Raw genomic sequence first — 19217 nt, forward strand, 5'->3', positions numbered from 1 at the left:
GAAAACAATGCCCGTGAGATGGTCACTCTTTAGACAGTATTATAAAAAGCTAAAGAACACTTGGGCTTTACTTCACTTTGATGGTCTTGTACTAAAAACACCTTCCCCAAACTAAATTCAGAGGGGAGGAAGTTAAGAGCTTCAGGTAACTTTAAAACCCATCTTGGGCTCAGTAAGATAATTACTTAAAATAATCACCTCACATTTTAAAACAGATCATCTTCATCTGACTCTTCCAGGTACTTTACAGGTTTCTTTGCCCGCACAGATTTTGCCCGAGAAGCCACAGCTGAGTCAAAGTCCATATGGAATTCATCACTCTCCCCGCTGGATTTCTTGCTTTCGAAACAGTTTTCTCAAAATTAGAGTCAGGATCATCAGAAGTGGATGGCTTCCTTTTGCGGCGAATCTTGGTTTTGGCAGGATCAGGCTTTTGAGAGATATCAGAATTCAAGGCTGGTTCCCTTTTAGTTCCTTTAGGGGCAGCCCTTTTTTTGGCACCAGTAGTGGAGGTGGAAGACTGGCTTTTTGCTGCTGTCTTCTTCACTGTCACATTCTTTTTAGGAACTGTGTTTGTAATTTCAGTTTCATATGGGAAATGTGTAGCAGGAGGGCTTGAAGACAGTGGTACACTGTCCTTAGCATCATCAGCTTCAAGGTCTGACATAGCACTTTTCTGTGGTTTCAGATCTTTGTTAGTAAGTTTTGGGGAAGTTTTGGTCTTAGGTGGACTAGCATCTGATACAGCTATCCTAGAAAGCGGTTTCTCCTGTCTTCTCGAATTTACCAGGGAACTGAGGCCCAGAGAGGCCTAGCAGCTCTCCCAAGGCTGTCCAGCTGGTAAGAGGCAAAGCTGGAATTTTCACTGTGGCCCAATTCCATGGTCTTTGACGTAGCATCAGAGACAGACTCAGTTTACCTCTTAGAAGAGAAGAGCTAATGGTGTTTATCTCTGTTAGACCCCTGGGAGCCAGAGCCCTGGAACAAGCCAATTCTTGCTGTTGAATGTCACCTCTTCCAGGCAGCCTCTTCTGATGCTTCTACCCTCCAGGCTGGGTTAGGTCTGAACTTGGTTGAAAATGTCTGTTTAAAACATACCTGCCATGCATAGACTTATTCACTGCAGTGGTTCCAGCCTGGCCTAGAGTAGGCATTCGATAAATGTTTGTGAAATGTGAATATGTGATTCATTAAAAGAATAAATAAAAGAAAGTAAAATTAATAAGAAGTATTAGAATTTTGACTTGTTCATAATTTAAAAATACACAGATCTGATAAATGTTTATTTCTAACTGAAGTGCTCTTGATTCAGTTTTCAGTGTCAGTGTAATAATATTAATATAATGTAATAACAGCAGCTTTTTTATTACATAGTTTTATCATTTAATCTCATAATCTCTAAGGTATTTCCTTTTTTTTAATAGAATAGGAAATTGAAACTCAGAGAAATGACTTACTTTAGAGCACACAGTTAAGTAGCTACAGAGGCAAATCTTGAATCTAGGGTTTATGATTCCAAGTTAGAAAAATCTTTCTTCATATCATGCAGCATCTGTCGCTAATACTGTTCACTATAGTTTGGATGTTTTGATAGAAGTAGAAATAGTTTTTGTACTCAGTTTTCGTAGTGAATGCAACACAGACAATAAAAAATAATAAAAACGTCAATATCTGCTTATTTTATCAGCAAGTGCTCAATGACATTCCATAATACAATAGAACAATGCAGAAATGCAAATATAATCAATTGTCTAAAAATTTAATATATGTTTTTAATGAATGTTTTTATCATTCATTTAATTTTGAGTTCAGTATAAACAGTTAAATAAAAACATAAAAACTTGAATGTAGATACATTTTTTTTCTTTCCCAGACAGATATTGATTATGTACATGGTGTTGTAGCCAACCTGGAGAAAGAGTAAGTTCTTCTTAATTATAAACATAAGAATATTTTGGTTACTGTTATCTCTTGGATTTCTTGCTAAAAGAAAATGCCTTCCCTGATAGTTCATTTCTCTGTGGAGTTCATTGTTTACTAGATCACCTCTGATTGGTATTTTATATTGTCATAAAGTAGGTGCATGTATATCCAGTTATGTGATGGGATAAATTGGTGTATTTCATTATAGAATAGATTTCATTATATATTCACTATATTTCATTATAGAATTTCATTATAGAAAAGACTTGAATGACCTATGTATGTAACACTATTAAATAACAGTCTTTAATCTTGAAGACAATGAATACACAGAGAGTCATATGAGATTAAATCTTTCACACTGTATCTACCAGGCAAGATTTTTCTGCTCTCAGGGTAGATATTTATGTAGTAATTTCAGACCTCAATTTTAAACTATGTCTTAATCTGTTCTCTTCTGCAAAGATTGAGTAGCAGTTCACTATGAGCAAGGCACATGGTAGGTAACAGAGGGGAAGCTTAGTAAGTTTCAGATATTATTTTTTATAATATTGCCTTAATAGTTTTAATAATGTAATAAAATTAATCTTGCTATGAATTTCTTCATTAAATTGTATCTGTTTTTTGACCCTAAAAGACATACCTTCTACTTAAAAAGAAAAGACCAAAAAGAAGCAACAATCATTTGCTAACCCTACATTTAATATAATGTGACTCCTTGTCCATCAAAATGTTAAAATTGAATATTTTTAAAAATTATGCATAGTTCAGGATTAAATTGCTATTTGTTTGATTTTCCTGAAGTGCTGAGTTTCTTGGAAGTCCTCATAGAAACACAATTTGGCGTAGACTTCTTAAGTAAAGGAACAGAGCAGTGATGATTGGCCCCCTTTCCCACTGACCTCAGGGGCAAGTCTGTGGGCTTATGCAAGGATTCTATTGATTTACATCTTCCTCAGTATGTAGAAAACCAAGCTCAGACAAAAAGCACAGTTAAACACTAAGAACATTTGTGCAAAGGCAGGCAGTCGCACTAGCATTTTGTGGAGATTTGCAAAAATGAATCAAGGGAGAATGCAAATGCAAAATAAATTACCATTCGGTCAGTACAGACTAATTAAAAAACTTTAGAAAGGGTTCTGAACCTCAGCCCAGTGAACATTTTGGGCCAGATGATTTTTTGTTGTGGGGGCTGCCCTGTGCATTGTAGAATGTGGGACAGGATCCCTAATGTCCACCCACCAGGCGTCAGTAGTGCTGATCACAGCTGTGGCAACCAGAATGTCTTCAGACATTGCTAAATGTCCTCCCAGAGGCACAGAGTCACCCCCAGTTGAGAAACGCTGGTTGAGAATGACATGTGGTCTCTAACCCACAAGCAAAGCTTCTCGAAGATGTCAGAACTTTGGTTTTTGCATAAATATATGTATTTAAAGATACACACTTACTTGTTTTTCTTCAATTTTCTATTTTCTGTGAGACCTTGATTTGTTTTTTTAATTCAGATGCATTTTAGGAATGTTAATGCCTGCAGTTGGCTTAGGATTTCTATGCTACTTTAATAAGAGCAGTGTTTTACAGTTTTTAAAGCATTACTTTAAAAAAAAAAACTTTCGCTATTAGAAAAAACTGTATTTTCTGTAAAGGAAATCAATGATGCGATGCTCCGTTGAACACCTTGTGGCCATAACATTATACGTTGCTACAAATGATTACTGATGTGTTTTATGTTAAACACAGTGTATTGAGCTTTGAGATAAATAAAATCCTACAGAACTTAAGTAACCCAGCTAACCTTTCTCATAATAGATTTTCTAAAGAAATCAGTTCTGGCTTGGTGGAAGTCATATCACCCCCTGAAAGCTACTATCCAGACTTGACAAACCTAAAGGAGACATTTGGAGACTCCAAAGAAAGAGTAAGGTGAGCTTACTCTTTAAAACCTTCCGCACTTGTGCGCGTAAACATCTAATACATGTGGTTTTTATTTATCGAAGCTGAAGACATTTTAGAATTGAATTTGGTAAAATATTCTAGGTCAGTCTCGTTAAGTCCAGGACACTTGTGAAATAATGTGGAGTTTTCTTAGCATATGTAAAAACTTCACATCAGCTTTTATTTTACTGTGTTTTCTTAAACTAGCTTTTAGATCCACTTCTCTTATTTAACTTTCATCAGAGTGTTTCTGTAGGCCACCAGGAATTCAGTGACAGGGTTTAATACTGTAAATTTAAATATGAATTTTTTAAGCATTCAGTACTTATTTATGAACTTTTATCTGTGTGCAAACAGTCCTAGGCACTAGAGCAGGGATCCTAAAAGTGCAATTTTTGAAGCACTTGTTTGATGAAACATTAAGATATTACTGAAAAAAGGGTCTGTGGTCAAGGAAGTTTGGAAAAAATATGTATTAAGAAATTTTTTTCCAGTAAATGTCTTTACTGCTGGATATTTTCGTGCCTCTGATGAACTAATATGTTTCTAGAAGGGGAATATGTATACAGACTTACTTGATAATTAGACTCCTTTTTTCCTCAGGACAGCTTGAGGATTAGTGTTCTTGGGAATACATTTTGATAAAGGCTTCATTAGAGGAAAGTGAATTTTCTTTGACTCCTTGTCCTGAGTGCGTGTGTGTGTGTGTGTGTGTGTGTGTACATATACATAGATGACATATAGACACTTGAGGTTTATACATTTAATCTTATTTTACTAAGTTTGAGTCTGATTCCTAACTTACTTTTTGCAAATGTTTATTCCAGATGGAGAACAAAGCAAAACCTAGATTACTGTTTTCTAATGATGTATGCTCAAGAAAAGGGCATATATTACATTCAGGTAAGTGGGGTTTTTCCTTTAATGTTTTTCACACTTGTAAAGAAAAAGTGTTATCAAGGGTATGTTTTCATTAAAACAGGAAGTTTTGAAAGTGCAAACCCTCTGAGATCTGACAAATCATAACTATCTCAGCGCAGAGGGGTCTCCATGGTAACCAAGCATGTGGGCTCTGACGTTTCTCCACTGAGTAGGGACGCTTTACCTTTTTCCTGTTTTCCTCCCATTCCCCCATCTTCTCTCCCCTCTTCCCTCTCTTCGCTGTCTAGAAGAACTAAGATGTCATTATGTGGCAGATTTTAAAGATGAATTTTCTTACAATTTTTCTTTAGTGGGCTTACAATGAAATAATTTTTTCTTGTAGGCCACAATACTGTTACCACTATTTTGAAGATAATAAAATTGACATTTAATTCTAACAGTCCAATTTTTTTAGCAGCACAACAGTTCAGCTTTTACCAAGAACACAATATGTCGTGGGATTGTAGACATGAGCTGCTGCGCCTGACATGTAGCATGTTTTAAAATTAGGAAGTGTGAGACCTCCAACTGTGTTCTCTTTTTTTCAAGACTATTTTGACTGTTTAGGGTCACTTGAGACTCCTTGAGATTCCATGTAAATTTTAGGATAATTTTTTTTCTATTTCTGTAAAAAATGCCTTGGGGATTTTGGTAGGGATTGTATTGAATCTATGGATTGCTTTAGCTAGTGTGGACATTTTAATATTATTAAGTCTCCCAATACATGAGCACAGGATGTCTTTCCATTTATTTGTATCTTCTTTGATTTCTTTTAGAAATGTTTTGTAGAAAAATTTTCCACCTCCCCAGTTATGTGTATTCCTAAGTATTTGATCTTTTTTAATACTATGGTAAATAGGGTTGTTTTCTTGATTTTTTTTTTTTTTTTTTGGACTGGTCATTGTTAGTATACAAAAATACAACTATTTTTGTGTGTTGACTTTGGATCCTGAAACTTTGCTGAAATCATTTATTATTTGTAGTTTTTGGTGGATTCTTCAGTTTTTTCTACATATAAGATCATTTCATCTGCAAATAATGATAATTTTACTTCTTCTTTTCCAGTTTGGGTGCCTTTTACTTTTTTGCTTGTTTAATAGCTCTGGTTAGGATTTCCAGCACTATGTTGACTAGTAGTGGTGAAAGTGGGACTCCCTGCCTTGCTTCTAATCTTAGAGGGAAAGCTTTCAGTTGTTTGCTGCCAAGTGTGATATTACCGATGGGTTTTTCATATATTACCTTTATTTTGTTGAAGAAGTTTTTTTTTCTATTTCTAGTTTGTCATTTTTTTTAATCAAGAAAGTGTCTTGAATTTTGTCACCTGCTTTTCCATATCAATTGAGATGATCATGTGTTTTTTTCTCCATTTTCTTAATGTAGTATATATTACACTAATTGATTTTTGTGTGTTGAACGATCCCTGTATTGCAGGTATAAATCCCACTTGGTTATGGTATACCGAATTCTTTTAATGTGCAGTTGAATTCCATTTGCTAGTGTTCTGCTGAGGATTTTTGCATCAGGGATATTGGTCTGTCGTTTTCTTGTGTCTTTGATTTTGGTGTCAGAGAAATGCTGGCCTCATAGAACGTGTTTGAAAAGTGTTTCCTCTGTTTCAGTTCTTTGGAAGAGAGCTGTTTGAGGGGGACTGATGTTCATTCTCCTTTAAGTATTAAGTGGAATTCTCCAGTGAAGTCCTCTGGTCCTGGGCTTTTCTTTGCTGAGAGGTTTCTGATTACTGCTTTAATCCCCTTAGTTCTTATAAGTGTGTTCAAAGTTTTTATTTCTCCATAATTCACCGTGGAAAGTTGTATGTTTTTAGAGGTTTATCCATTTCTTGTAGATTATCCAATTTGTTTGCACATAATTGTTCCTAGTAGTCACTTGTAATTCTTCTATTTCTGTGATATCAGTTGTTATGTTCCCTCTTTCATTTCTACTTTTAGTTATTTGAATCTTCTTTCTTTTTTTCTTAGCTAATCTAGCTAAGGGTTTATTCATTTTATTGATCTTTTCAAAAACCAACTCTAGGTTTCTTTGTTTTTTTTCTATTTATCTGATCTAATCTTTATTTTTTTTTCTTCCTTCTGCTAATTTTGGGTTTAGTTTGTTTTCTTTTTTTTCAGTTTCCTTGAGGTATAAAGTTAGGTTGCTGATTTTTGAGATCTTCTTTTTTTTTTTTTTAATGTAAATGTTTACTGGTATAAACTTCCCTCTTTGTATGACTTTTGCTACATATCATACGTTTTAGTATTTTGTTGTTGTTGTTGTTTTCATTTGTTTCTGGATTTTTTTCTCAATTCCCTTGTGATTTCTTCTTTGACCCGTTGGTTGTTTAGGGATGAGTTGTTTAATTTCCACACATTTGTGTATTTTCCGAGTTTAGTTTTCTGCTATTGACTTCTAGTTTCATTTTGTTGTAGTCAGAGAAGATACATTGCATAGTTTTAGTCTTCTTAAATCTGTTGGCGGGCGGCACTGGCTCACACCTGTAATCCCAACACTTTGGGAGGCTGAGGTGGGCAGGTCACTTGAGTTCAGGAGTTCAAGAGTTCAAGACCAGTCTGGGCAACATGACGAAATCCTGTCTCTACTAAAAATACAAAAAAATCACTGGGCATTGTGGTGCATACCTGTAGTTCCACCTACTTGGGAGTCTGAGGTGGGAGGATCAATTGAGCCCAGGAGATCGAGACTACAGTGAGCTTTGTGCCACTGCTCTCCAGCCTGGGTGCCAGAGTGAAAACCTGTCTTAAAAAAAAAAAACAAATTGGTGGCCGGGCGCGGTGGCTCAAGCCTGTAATCCCAGCACTTTGGGAGGCTGAGACGGGCGGATCACGAGGTCAGGAGATCGAGACCATCCTGGCTAACACGGTGAAACCCCGTCTCTACTAAAAAATACAAAAAACTAGCCGGGCGAGGTGGCGGGCACCTGTAGTCCCAGCTACTTGGGAGGCTGAGGCAGGAGAATGCCGTGAACCCAGGAGGCGGAGCTTGCAGTGAGCTGAGATCACACCACTGCACTCCAGCCTGGGCGACAGAGCCAGACTCCGTCTCAAAAAAAAAAAAAATTGTTGAGACATTATGGGGCCTAACATGTCGTCTGTCTTGGAGAATGTTCCATTGCTCCTGAGAAGAATGTGTATTCTGCTGCTGTTGAGATCAGTGCTCTTTATGTCTGTTGGGTCCATTTGATGATAGTGTTGTTTGAGTCCAGTGTTTCCTTATTGATCTTCTGTCTGATCTATCCATAACTGAAAGTGGAAAATTGAAATCCCTACTATTACTGCGGTGGTGTTTGTTTCTTCTTTCAGTTCTGTCAGTGTTGACTTCGTATATCTGAGACATCTATTATTAGGTGCATCTTTATTTAGAATTGTTATGTCTTTTCAGATATTTGACTGGCCCTTTTATTATTATATAATGTCCTCCTTTGTCTCTTGTGACAGTTTTTGTCTTAAAGTCTTATTTTGTCTAAGTATGGCCACCCTTGTTTTCTTTCGGTTCTTCATTGCATGAATTATTTTTTTTCATTCTTTCACTTTTAACCCATGTGTGTCTTTTGATGTAAAGTAAATTTCTTGTAGATAGTATATTAATGGATCTCATTAAAAATTTTCATTTGGCCTGTGTCTTTTAATTGGGATGTTTGACCCATTTACATTTTTAGTGATTACTAATACAGAAAGACTTTCTATTGCCATTTACTTTATTTTTTGTATGTCTGGGAACTTTTTGTCTATCTTTTCCTCTCTTGCTGCTTTCTTTTGTGTTTTGTTGATTTTTTAAAATAGTGACGTATTTTGATTCCCTGTTTCCCTTTGTGTATATTCAATAGATATTCATTTTGTAGTTACCATTGCAATTACATAAGAGATCTTAAAGTTATAACAATCTATTTAAAGCTGATTACTTCAATGACAAAATCTCTACTGTTTTACATCTGTGTGTCCCCTGCACTCTATTTTACCAATGACATCAGTGACCTCTTTTTATATTGCATATACATTAACTTAGATTTATAATTATTGTTTATGCTTTTGGTCTTTAAGAAGTGATTTTAATGTGATTAAAAGATTTAAAAGGGGTACCAGATTTTAAAGTGATTCATGCACCTGCATTACCTTACTACATCCATATTTATCTTTATATTTACCTTTATCAGGGAGTTTTGTATTTTTATATGGTGCTTTATTACTGCTTATTGACCTTTCACTTCACTTGAAAATGTTCCTTCAGCAATAGGGCAGGTCTAGTGGTGATGAACCCACTCAGCTTTTGTTTATCTGGGAAAGTCTTAATTTCTTCTTTTTTCTTTTCTTTTTTTTGAGATGGATTCTGTTCCCCAGGCTGGAGTGCAGTAGTGGCACGATCTTGGCTCACTGCAACCTCCACCTTGCTGTGGCCAGCCTGAACATTCTTAATATAATCACGTTTGCCCAAAATTATGCCTCAGGAAAGAGGGAGTTGTTTTATATTCAGGTCTTCACATTAGCTTATTAGGTGGAATTCTTTCAGTGAGTTCATTGTCATCTATAAAGTATTAGTGGGAAAAACATATTAGCCTAAAAAGTTCTCAGTTAATGGTAGTTTTAAAGGTTCATACAGGATAGATTTTACCTGGGACATTTTGTTGAAGACTAAGATGAGAGGTGATGTGGCAAAGGAATTTATTCCAGCCTTCGTAATTATCCCCTCAGGATATGACTCCAGGGTTGCATGGTTTGGAATGTATCACACCCATGACTCTTAAAGAATAAGCTTTCCCTGGCCCGGGCAAAGGTGGCTCTCAAGCCTGTAACTTTGTTAATTTTGGGAGGCCGACGGCGGATCACTGCTGTCAGGCCCAGACCCAACCTGCCACAGTGAAACCCCGCCTCTACTAAAAATACAAAAAACTAGCCGGGCGAGGTGCATGGGCTTCTGTAGTCCCAGCTACTCGGGAGGCTGAGGCAGGAGAATGGCGAACCCGGGAGGCAGAGCTTGCAGTGAGCTGAGATCCGCCACTGCACTCCAGCCTGGGCGACAGAGCAAGACCCTCGCCTCAAAAAAAAAAAAAAAAGAATGCCGCCGAGGCAGGTGGATCACGGTCAGGAGATCGAGACTATCCTGGCTAACACGGTGAAACCCCGGCCTCTACTAAAAATCCAAAAAAGCGGCCAGGGTGTGGTGGCAGGCGCCTGTAGTCCCAGCTGCTGGGGAGGCTGAGGCAGTAGAATGGCATGAACCTGGGAGGCAGAGCTGGCAGTGAGCCGAGATCGCGCCACTGCACTACAGCCTGGGCAATAGAGCAAGACTCCCTCTCAAAAAAAAAAAAAAAAAAGAATGCTTTCCAAAAGACAGTAGAGTCAAATCAGGGGTTACAGGCTCCTGCCACTATGCCTGGCTAATTTTTTGTATTTTTAGTGGGTTCAAGTGATTCTCCTGCCTCAGTCTCCCGAGTAGCTGGGATTACAGGTGCCCACCACTACACGCAGCTAATTTTTGTAGTTTTAGTAGAGATGAGAGTTTCACCATGTTGTTCAGGCTGGTCTCAAACTCCTGACCTCAGGTGATCCACCTGCCTCTGCCTCCCAAAGTGCTGGAATTACAGGTGTGAGCCACCGCGCCCAGACTTCTTTACTTTTGAATTACAATTTTGTCAGATACAATATTCTTGGCTGGCTGGTTTTTGTTTAGTATGTTTTAGCACTTTGAACATATCATTCCACTCTCTTCCAGCCTATAAAGTTTCTGCTGGGAAATCTGCTCATCATCTAATAGATGTTATCTTGTATTTGTTGGGGCACTTTCCTCTTACGGCTTTCAAGATCCTTTCTTTGTGACTTTTGACAACTTCATTATGATACTTCTTGATGTAAATCGATTTTTTGTAGTTGGGTTCTTTGAACTTTTTGAATTTGTGTGCCCATTTCTATCCTCATATTTGGGAAGTTGAAATTGGCTCTGTTCTCCTTGTAGAACTCTCATAATGTGTATGTTGTTTCGCCTTATGCTGTCTGTAGGTCCCTCAGGGTATCATTATTTTTCTTTTCTTCTTTTTTCTTTTTGCTCCTGTGCCTCAGTAATTTCAAAAGTCCTATCGTTAAGTTCACTGATCCTTCTGCCTGCTCAGGTCTGCTGTTTAGTCCTTCTAGTGAAATTTTCACTTCAGGTTTTGTATTCTTCAGTTTTAGAATTTCTGTTTGGCTCTTTGTAGTTTGTATCTCTGTTGATATTCTCATTTTGTTCATGCATCATATTCCTGATTTCATTTAGTTGTCTCTCTCTGCTCTTTTTTTTAATTTACTGAGCAATCTTATGACAGTTATTTTGAATTACTGGGCAATTCATATGTCTTCATTTCTTTGGGGTTGGTTTCTGGAGTTTTAACTTGTTCCTTTGGGGATGCCGTGTTTTTGTTTATTTGTGTATCTTGTTTTTGTTGTTGGGATCTTGGCATTTGAACAATCAGCCACCTCTCCCAGTCTTTGCAGTCTGGTTTTGTAGCGGAAGGATTTTCTTCAGTCAGCCTAGTTAAAGGCTCTGGAGCCCTTTGAGCCTTTTCTGGGGCCATGTCCTCTCCCCCTGTGGGTGTAATCTCCTAACTGAAGTTCACTGACTTCTACCCGCGAGCTCTGCGGGACTGTGGCCTTGTTGGTATTGTAGTAAGCTGCAGTACTGGAGCTCCACCTAGTTTCTGTCGCTGGTACTGCAACCTCTGGTGCCAAGTGATGGCCTTTGTTCTTAGCTCCTATCCTGGTGCCCTGCTCCTGTCACTACTTTGATTTAGATGAGACAGAAATCATTCCCTCTGGCTGCACTTGAAAAAGTCAAAAACACTGGGCGTACACCAACTTCCTTCTGTCCTCGGGGAGAAGTCGGAAATTGAGAGTTTCCTCACGGTGCACTGTGCCCGAGAGAGGGCCTGTGGCTGTCGAATGCTCAGATTTTGAATCGAATGTGTCTTGTGGGTCTGGGTTTCCTGTTTCTGTCTTGCTGATGTCACTCTCACACAGCCCTCTTTTACAATGGAGGATCATGCTGTATGTACTGTCTGATAACCTTTTTTTGCTGTCACTTAACATATTGTTGATACATACCTTTATATGCCAGTGAATATAGATTGGTGTGATTTTTAATCCCTTCTTGAAGTCCTGTTATTCAGATATCATAATCAACCTTGTTGTTGGTCATTTAGATTGTTTCTAATTGTTCAGCTGTTTCAAAGTCACATTCAGTGAACATTCTTTTGTTTTTCAGAGACAGAGTCTGACTGTCACACAGGCTGGAGCGCAGTGGCACAGTCATAGCTCATGGCACCTCAAACACCTGGGCTCAAGTGATCCTCCTGTTTTAGCCTCCCAGGAATCTGGGACTACAGGCATGCACCACCATACCGGGCTAATTTTTGTATTTCTTTTTGGTAGAGATGGGGGTATTGCTATGTTGCCTAGGCGGGTCTTGAACTCCTGGCCTCAAATGATCCTGCTGCCTCTGCCTTCCAAAGAGCAGGGGTTACAGATGTGAGCCACTGGTGTCAATGAGCTTTTTTTTTTTTTTTTTTTTGAGACAGGGTCTTCCTCTGTTGCCCAGGCTGGAGTGCAGTGGTGCAAACACAGTTCACAGCTCGCTGCAGCCTTGACCTGGGTCATGTGATTCTCCCGCCTTAGCCTCCTGTGTGGTTGGGGCCACAGGCATGCGCCACCATGCCTGGCTTTTTTTTTTTTTTTTTTTTTTCTTTTTGTAAAAACAGGGTCTCACTTTGTTGCCCAGGCTTGAACATTCTTCTTTTTGTTTGTTTGTTTGAGACATGGTCTCCCTCTAGCCCAAGCTGGACTGCAATGGTGTGATCTCTGCTCATTGCAACCTCCGCCTCCCAGGTTCAAGTGATTCTCCTGCCTCAGCCTCCCAAGTAGCTGGGATTACAGGCACTTGCCACCACGCCTGGCTAACTTTTTGTATTTTTAGTGGAGACAGGGTTTCATCATATTGGCCAGGCTGGTCTCAAACTCCTTACCTCAAGTGATCCACCCATCTCAGCCTCACAAAGTGCTGGGATTACAGGCATGAGCCACTGCACCCGGCCTGAACATTCTTAAAGTAATCACATTTGCCCAAAAATTATGCCTCAGGAAAGAGTGAGTTGCTTTATATTCAAGTCTTCACATATGCTTATTATGTGCAGTTCTCTCAGTGAGTTCATTGTCGTCTACAAAGTATTAGTGGGAAAAACATACTAGTCTAAAAAGTTCTCAGTTAATGATAGTTTTAAATGTTCATATGTAGATTTTACCTGGGATATTTTGTTGAAGACTAAGATGAGAGGTGATGTGGCAAAGGAATTTATTCCAGCCTTCGTAATTATCCCCTCGATATGGTCTGTGGCTGTAATGGCTTAGCAATGTATCACACCCATGACTCTTTTTTGAGACGGAGTCTCTCGGCCTGTCGCTAGGCTGCAGTGTCAGACCTCAGCTCACTGCAAGTTTGCCTCCCCGGGTTTACACCCATTCTCCTGCCTCAGCCTCCTGAGAAGGATCATGCTCAGCCACCTCACCCGGCTAGTTTTTTGTATTTTTTAGTAGAGATCGGGTTTCACCGTGTTAGCCAGATGGTCTCATCTCCTGACCTCGCGTGATCCACCCGCCTCGCCTCTCCCAAAGTGCTGGGATTACAGGCTTGAGCCACCGCGCCCAGCCCACACCCATGACTCTTAAAGAATGCTTTCCAAAAGGCAGTGGAGTCAGGGGTGACTTTGTGATTGTCACAGACATACAGCTCAGGGGAAAGGGAGATGCTGTGGCTTAGAATGGAGTTGCCACGGACAGCATCACACAGTTTCATAAAGTGCTTTATTGCAAAGAACTCTGAGTTGAATACGGTGCCTTCTGGAAACGTGATAGATGATGCAGGCACTTCACAGGTGGTACTGAGTAATTCTTATGGTAGCGCATAAGAAAGCGTGTTACGGGCCGGGCGCCATGGCTCACGCCTGTAATCCCAGTACTTTGGGAGGCCGAGGCAGGCGGATCACCTGAGGTCAAGGGTTTGAGACCAGCCTGGCCAACATGGTGAAACCTCGTCTGTACTAAAAATACAAAAACATTAGCTAGGCGTGGTGGTGTGTGCCTGCAATCCCAGCTACTCAGAGAGGCTGAGGCAGGAGAGTCACTTGAACCCAGGAGGCAGAGGTTACAGTGAGCCGACATCGCACCACTGCACTCTAGTGTAGGCGACAGAGGGAAACTCCATCTCAAAAATAAAAAATAAAAATAAAAAAAGAAAGCACGTTACCTCAGGCAGTCCCACCTGCAGTGATGCTGAGAGTCATCAGTGGGTTCCGTCTGCCCGCCTCATTGCCGCATTATGAACTTAGCTCTCCCGCAGCTGTTCCACTTAAGGTTTCAGCATCCATTGATTCTTCTTCCCTAGATCAATTATTTCATTAGCGGTTTCCAAGTGGTGCTTTCCTAATTCTGTAATTGCTGATGCTCTTAGCTTAGTTCTAAATGCTATGTTGAGTTCTTCTAATAAAGAATTTTTCTTCCCGTTATTAGATTACCTTGAAAAATAGTTCTTAAAGAAAAGCTGGAGTAAATGCTTGATTTCATTCTCTTACTAATTTTTAAAGTTGGTGCCTTAGCAATCTCCAGTGGTAGCTGTTTTTAAAGTATCATTATGTTACCTATTGGGTACTATGTTCACTATTTGGGTGGCGGGTACAGTAGAAGCCGAAACCTCAGCATTATGCAATCTATCCATGTAACAGACCTGCACATGTATCCCCTTAAAACAATGTATCATTATGAACTCATGGATATTTAAAATACATTTGATTTGCCCCAGTCCATTACAATCATTATTCTTATTGATGCTTTCATTGGTACATCATAATCCAGTGGGAACCCCTTCAAATTGGCTTTTGTATCCTTTCTATATAAGTCCAGCAATCTTTTGGGGGTGCTCAAGTGATCCTCCTGCTTCAGCCTTCCAAGTAGCTGGGATTACAGGTACCCATCCCCATGCCCGGCTAATTTTTTTATTTTTTGTAGAGATGAGGTCTTGCTCTGTTGCCTAGGCTCATCTTGAACTCCTGGGCAACTCAAGCCATCCACCTGCTTTGGTCCCCCAAAGTGCTGGGATTACAGGCGTGAGCTACGGCACCTGGCCTCAGTAATTGTGATTGTTTCTTTGATGATTTTCTATCCCAGATCTAGAACGGATCATTTCTCTGAGGAGCTCTGTTCCTCTTCAGGATGTGTGGTATATAGAAACACAATCTGAGCGCTTAAAGGTGCCCATTGCTATTGTCTTGTTTTTGCTTCTAGGACTTTCAGCAAGAAAAAGTGTATTTTATTTTACAGAGGAAAAAAATCACAAGTTTGTATTGATAGTTCCAATTCAAACTAGATTAAGATATAAGATTTCAGGGTTATAATAAAATTATAGGGCTTGTACTTAGCTTTCCAAATGTTTACATGTATTTATTTTCTTTTATATTAAAAGCCTTGGTTTTTAATAATATCCTAATAATATAATTTTTTATTCTATAATATACCTAAAATAGCTTCAAAATACCAATAACATTATCACTACTAACAGGAAGACTACTAAATGCAGTATAAACTGTCTTTGTGCTTTCTCCCCCGTAGAATGTATCCTGATATCCTCCTTCTCTCTCTCTTCCCCCTCTGTCCCCATAATTTCTGCTGTGATAAGACCTTTATCTTGTGTTCTCTCTGCCCCGTCCACTCACATGTCAGCATCATTCCAGCTGACTTACTTGGAAAGGATGTCCTCATTTTCCTCATTGTTATTTCCCATAGAAAGGAGTGGCTTAGTTGACTTACGATGTATTTCTTCCATTTTATTTTCTTCACTTTCTTTTAATAATCTCTAACTTTATATTTTTATTGTTTTTACCATTGTTTTCTTGATTTTCATGATAAAAGTATGCTTGTATTTTTCCATAATAATGTCCTTCTCTCAATACCTTTCCTTCTTTTTTTTTTTTTTGATGTTATTAATATGGTTTTTCACTTTTCTGTAGCTTGAAGATGATATTATTGTCAAACAAAATTATTTTAATACCATAAAAAATTTTGCACTTCAACTTTCTTCTGAGGAATGGATGATTCTAGAGTTTTCCCAGCTGGGCTTCATTGGTAAGAAAAGTGTCACACTTACATACTTTTCAGAAATGACTGCAACTCTCAGAATCTAAAACCAAATGCTTACTTGTCCTAATGTTGTCTTTTTTCCTATAGAAATGGGTTGTTTTTGAGAAAACTTAAGTTAGGTAAACCTCTTTGTATGACATGATGAAAGTCAACCCAAGATAATTTGGAGACTTCTCAGATGGTTGTGTTTCTTCTAGAGTTCTCCGCAATGGCAACCGTGGTCCTGGTGAACATGTTTGATTTTTTCTTCTCTGGCATTTCCAGCTCCTTTGTTAACATAAGATTGCGGTTCTTTTAAAAAGAGGACCACAAAGAGTTTTCTCATATGAATTCCTAGTATTTTCATGTAATGCATGAAGTCCTCATTCGGTGATTAATTTTTATTCATTTTTCTCTTAACTAGTTGGGGCACTCATTTCTAAATGTTTTTGGGTGCTGTTTCAAAATTAGCCAGCTATAAAGAATATGTTTGAAGTTGGCCAGGCGCAGTGGCTCATGCCTGTAATCCCAGCACTTTGGGAGGCCGAGGCGTGTGGATCAGCTGAGGTCAGTTCAAGACCAGCCTGGCCAACATGGTGAAATCCTGTCTCTACTAAAAATACAAAAATTAGCCTGGCATGGTGGCAGGTGCATGTAATCCTAGCTACCTGGGAGGCTGAGGCAAGAGAATTGCTTGAACGGGGGAGGTGGAGGTTGTAGTGAGCTGAGATCATGCCACTGCACTCCAGCCTTGGGGACAAGAGCGAGAGTCTATCTAAAACAAAAAAAAATACATATATATGTTTAAAGTTGAAGAATTAAAGGAAATTTACAGGGTTCAAATAATACTCAGAGGATAACATTTCATCTCCTATGGTACTTTTTAACACTTTAAGCGTTAGAGGCTGGACCTTTGACCTTCTTGATCATTTAACTCAAAACTTAAGACTCAAAAACCATCTTTACCTGTGAATGCTTCAGTGAAAACAAAATTAGGAGTCCTTGTTGTTTGGATTTATTGATTTAGATGAAAATTTTTTACCTAAACCTCTCAGTGTTTAATGGGAAGAATCTTAGTAACACAGGAAGGGGAAAATTTCTGATTTGCCTTTTGAATGCTTTGGGCCGTTAGGTATATGATAGATTACTAAAATAACATCAGGAATTTACTACATCTGTTTACACCCAGGTGACAGCTCATGAAAAAGTTTAGCCGAAGCAACGTTGTTTAATTTGGATAATGCAAGTGGAGAAATTGTTTATGATGATTTTGTAGTTGAATGGACAAGCTTCAGCGTAGGTCGTGGACAAGAGTTCACGAATGTCAGCCGGTTTGGTGCTTGGTTTCTGTACTGCAGCGACTGACTGCGAATATATCTTTTCAGGCAAAATGTTTCAAGCGCCGGATCTTACTCTGATTGTGGAATTCATATTCATGTTTTACAAGGAGAAACCCATTGACTGGCTCTTGGACCATATTCTCTGGGTGAAAGTCTGCAACCCGGAAAAAGATGCAGTAAGTTAATTCCTCACCAGAGCGGAGGGAGTTGCTTCTCTGTATTTCGTGAAAGTGACTTTTAGAGATTTTGCAAATACATAGTTAGATAGCTAGGTGATATAAAACTTCTTTCCTGAGCTGATACAAAGTTTCTGTAGTAGAAGAACTTTTAGATAGCAGTGGAAAATCCTGTAAAGCAGGAAGCTGTTGCAAGATGATGGACGTCCTTTAAATTGCTGATAAACGTTTCTAGTGTTTGTAAGCCCTGGCAGTTCGCTAACTATTGGCTAGAGATGTTGGTCATATCCGTTTTTGCATGCGATGCCATTGCAGTTTGTTTTCTTCATGTTTCCTGTTCACTTTCTTTTTCCATGTATACTGCGGACTTTATTAGACCCTAACACGTCTGTACATGAGGAATAAAATAGAAGTAATATTTTATACCAAAACAATGACACGTTAAAGTACCTTTCAGTGTGTTACTCACAACAAGCCAGTGTTCATAATAATATGGTTACCTTTGGGGTGATGGTTGCAGTCAAGTAAGTGAATAATAATTTTTGCTTTGATCATTCAGATTGCACGTTATTACCATAGAGATCTTATTGTCAAGAGTAATTAGGCTGGGCGCGGTGGCTCACGCATGTAATCCCAGTGCTTTGGGGGGCTGAGGCGAGTGAATCACGAGGTCAGGAAATCGAGACCATCCTGGCTAACACGGTGAAATCCCGTCTGTACTAAAAATACAAAAAAAAAAAAAAAAAAAAAAATTAGCTGGGTGTGGTGGCAGGCACTTATAGTCCCAGCTACTCGGGAGGCTGAGGCAGGAGAATGGCGTGAACCTGGGAAGCGGAGCTTGCAGTGAGCCGAGATCACACCACTGCACTTCAGCCCGGGCAACAGACCGAGACTCCATCTCAAAAAAAAAAAAGAGTAATTAGGCCAGGTGCAGTGACTCGCACCTGTAATCCCAGCACCTTGGGAGGCCAAGACTGGAGGATCACTTGAGCCCAGAAGTTCAGGACAAGCCTGGGCAACATATCAAGACCCATCTCTACCAAAAAAAAACAGTAATGTTTTTTAAAAAAGAGTAATTAGGTATGTTTTCCTCGTCCAATTTGAATTGTATCTCTGAAAAAAATACAGCTTTTAATTTATCTGGTGTAAGCATAAACAAAATATAGAAGTACAAATTCTTAAAAAGGTCCATTTTGATGTGTAATGATAAGTATTATTGTAAGAAAATGTCATCATAGAGTTGTCTTACCGTTCATTGTAACAAATAAGCATTAGTGTGACTTCATGACCTTCTGCTCCCTAGAATAGTTGAATCCTCATACCTGCTAGTTTTTAAGATACTACCCTCTGGTGTCTGTAGGCTACCATTGCATTTTGTTTAAAAAAAAAAACACACACACACAATTAAAAAAAAAAAAAAATTCTTAGAGGAAATCATGGAATATAGCAAAATGGCAGAGTTATCTGTTTTCCGACAATTAGTTGAACATATAAATTGTTTTAAACAATTCATTTTTTAGAGATCTCAGTCCTTACATGTATTTTCACTGTGACTTACAGAAATTTTTATTGTAGGACACAAAAAAGTTAGTGTCATCTTTAACCTCCTACAATATGCTTGCATTTCATTCGTCCTGTGCAATTTTATTTAATATGTGGTTAGGTTCTAAAATGAGCCTGTGAGGTGAAAAAATCTATAGTAAAAATTAAAACCACAGAAACCCTCTAAATCATCCATAAATTTGGGGACATGAACTTTTGGACGATTTCATCCATTCCTT

General features: G+C 38.7%; 1 protein-coding gene across 5 annotated transcripts in view; it reads left to right on the forward strand.

Moving 5' to 3' along the window:
• The window catches only part of MGAT4A (alpha-1,3-mannosyl-glycoprotein 4-beta-N-acetylglucosaminyltransferase A), a 130879-nt gene that overhangs the window by 87944 nt on the left and 23718 nt on the right, over nucleotides 1–19217 (forward strand). For all 5 annotated transcript variants that reach the window (XR_004178370.1, XM_017947768.3, XM_021925092.2 and 2 more), the window contains 5 exons: nucleotides 1874–1920; nucleotides 3733–3846; nucleotides 4686–4761; nucleotides 15812–15926; nucleotides 17306–17436. Coding sequence is in view for 4 of the 5 variants with exons in the window: in XM_017947768.3 (XP_017803257.1) it covers nucleotides 1874–1920; nucleotides 3733–3846; nucleotides 4686–4761; nucleotides 15812–15926; nucleotides 17306–17436 (483 nt within the window). In the remaining variant the exon portion in view is untranslated. The remainder of the gene's footprint in view (nucleotides 1–1873; nucleotides 1921–3732; nucleotides 3847–4685; nucleotides 4762–15811; nucleotides 15927–17305; nucleotides 17437–19217) is intronic.

Source organism: Papio anubis, chromosome 14, assembly GCF_008728515.1.
Source record: "Papio anubis isolate 15944 chromosome 14, Panubis1.0, whole genome shotgun sequence".
Taxonomy (NCBI): domain Eukaryota; kingdom Metazoa; phylum Chordata; class Mammalia; order Primates; family Cercopithecidae; genus Papio; species Papio anubis.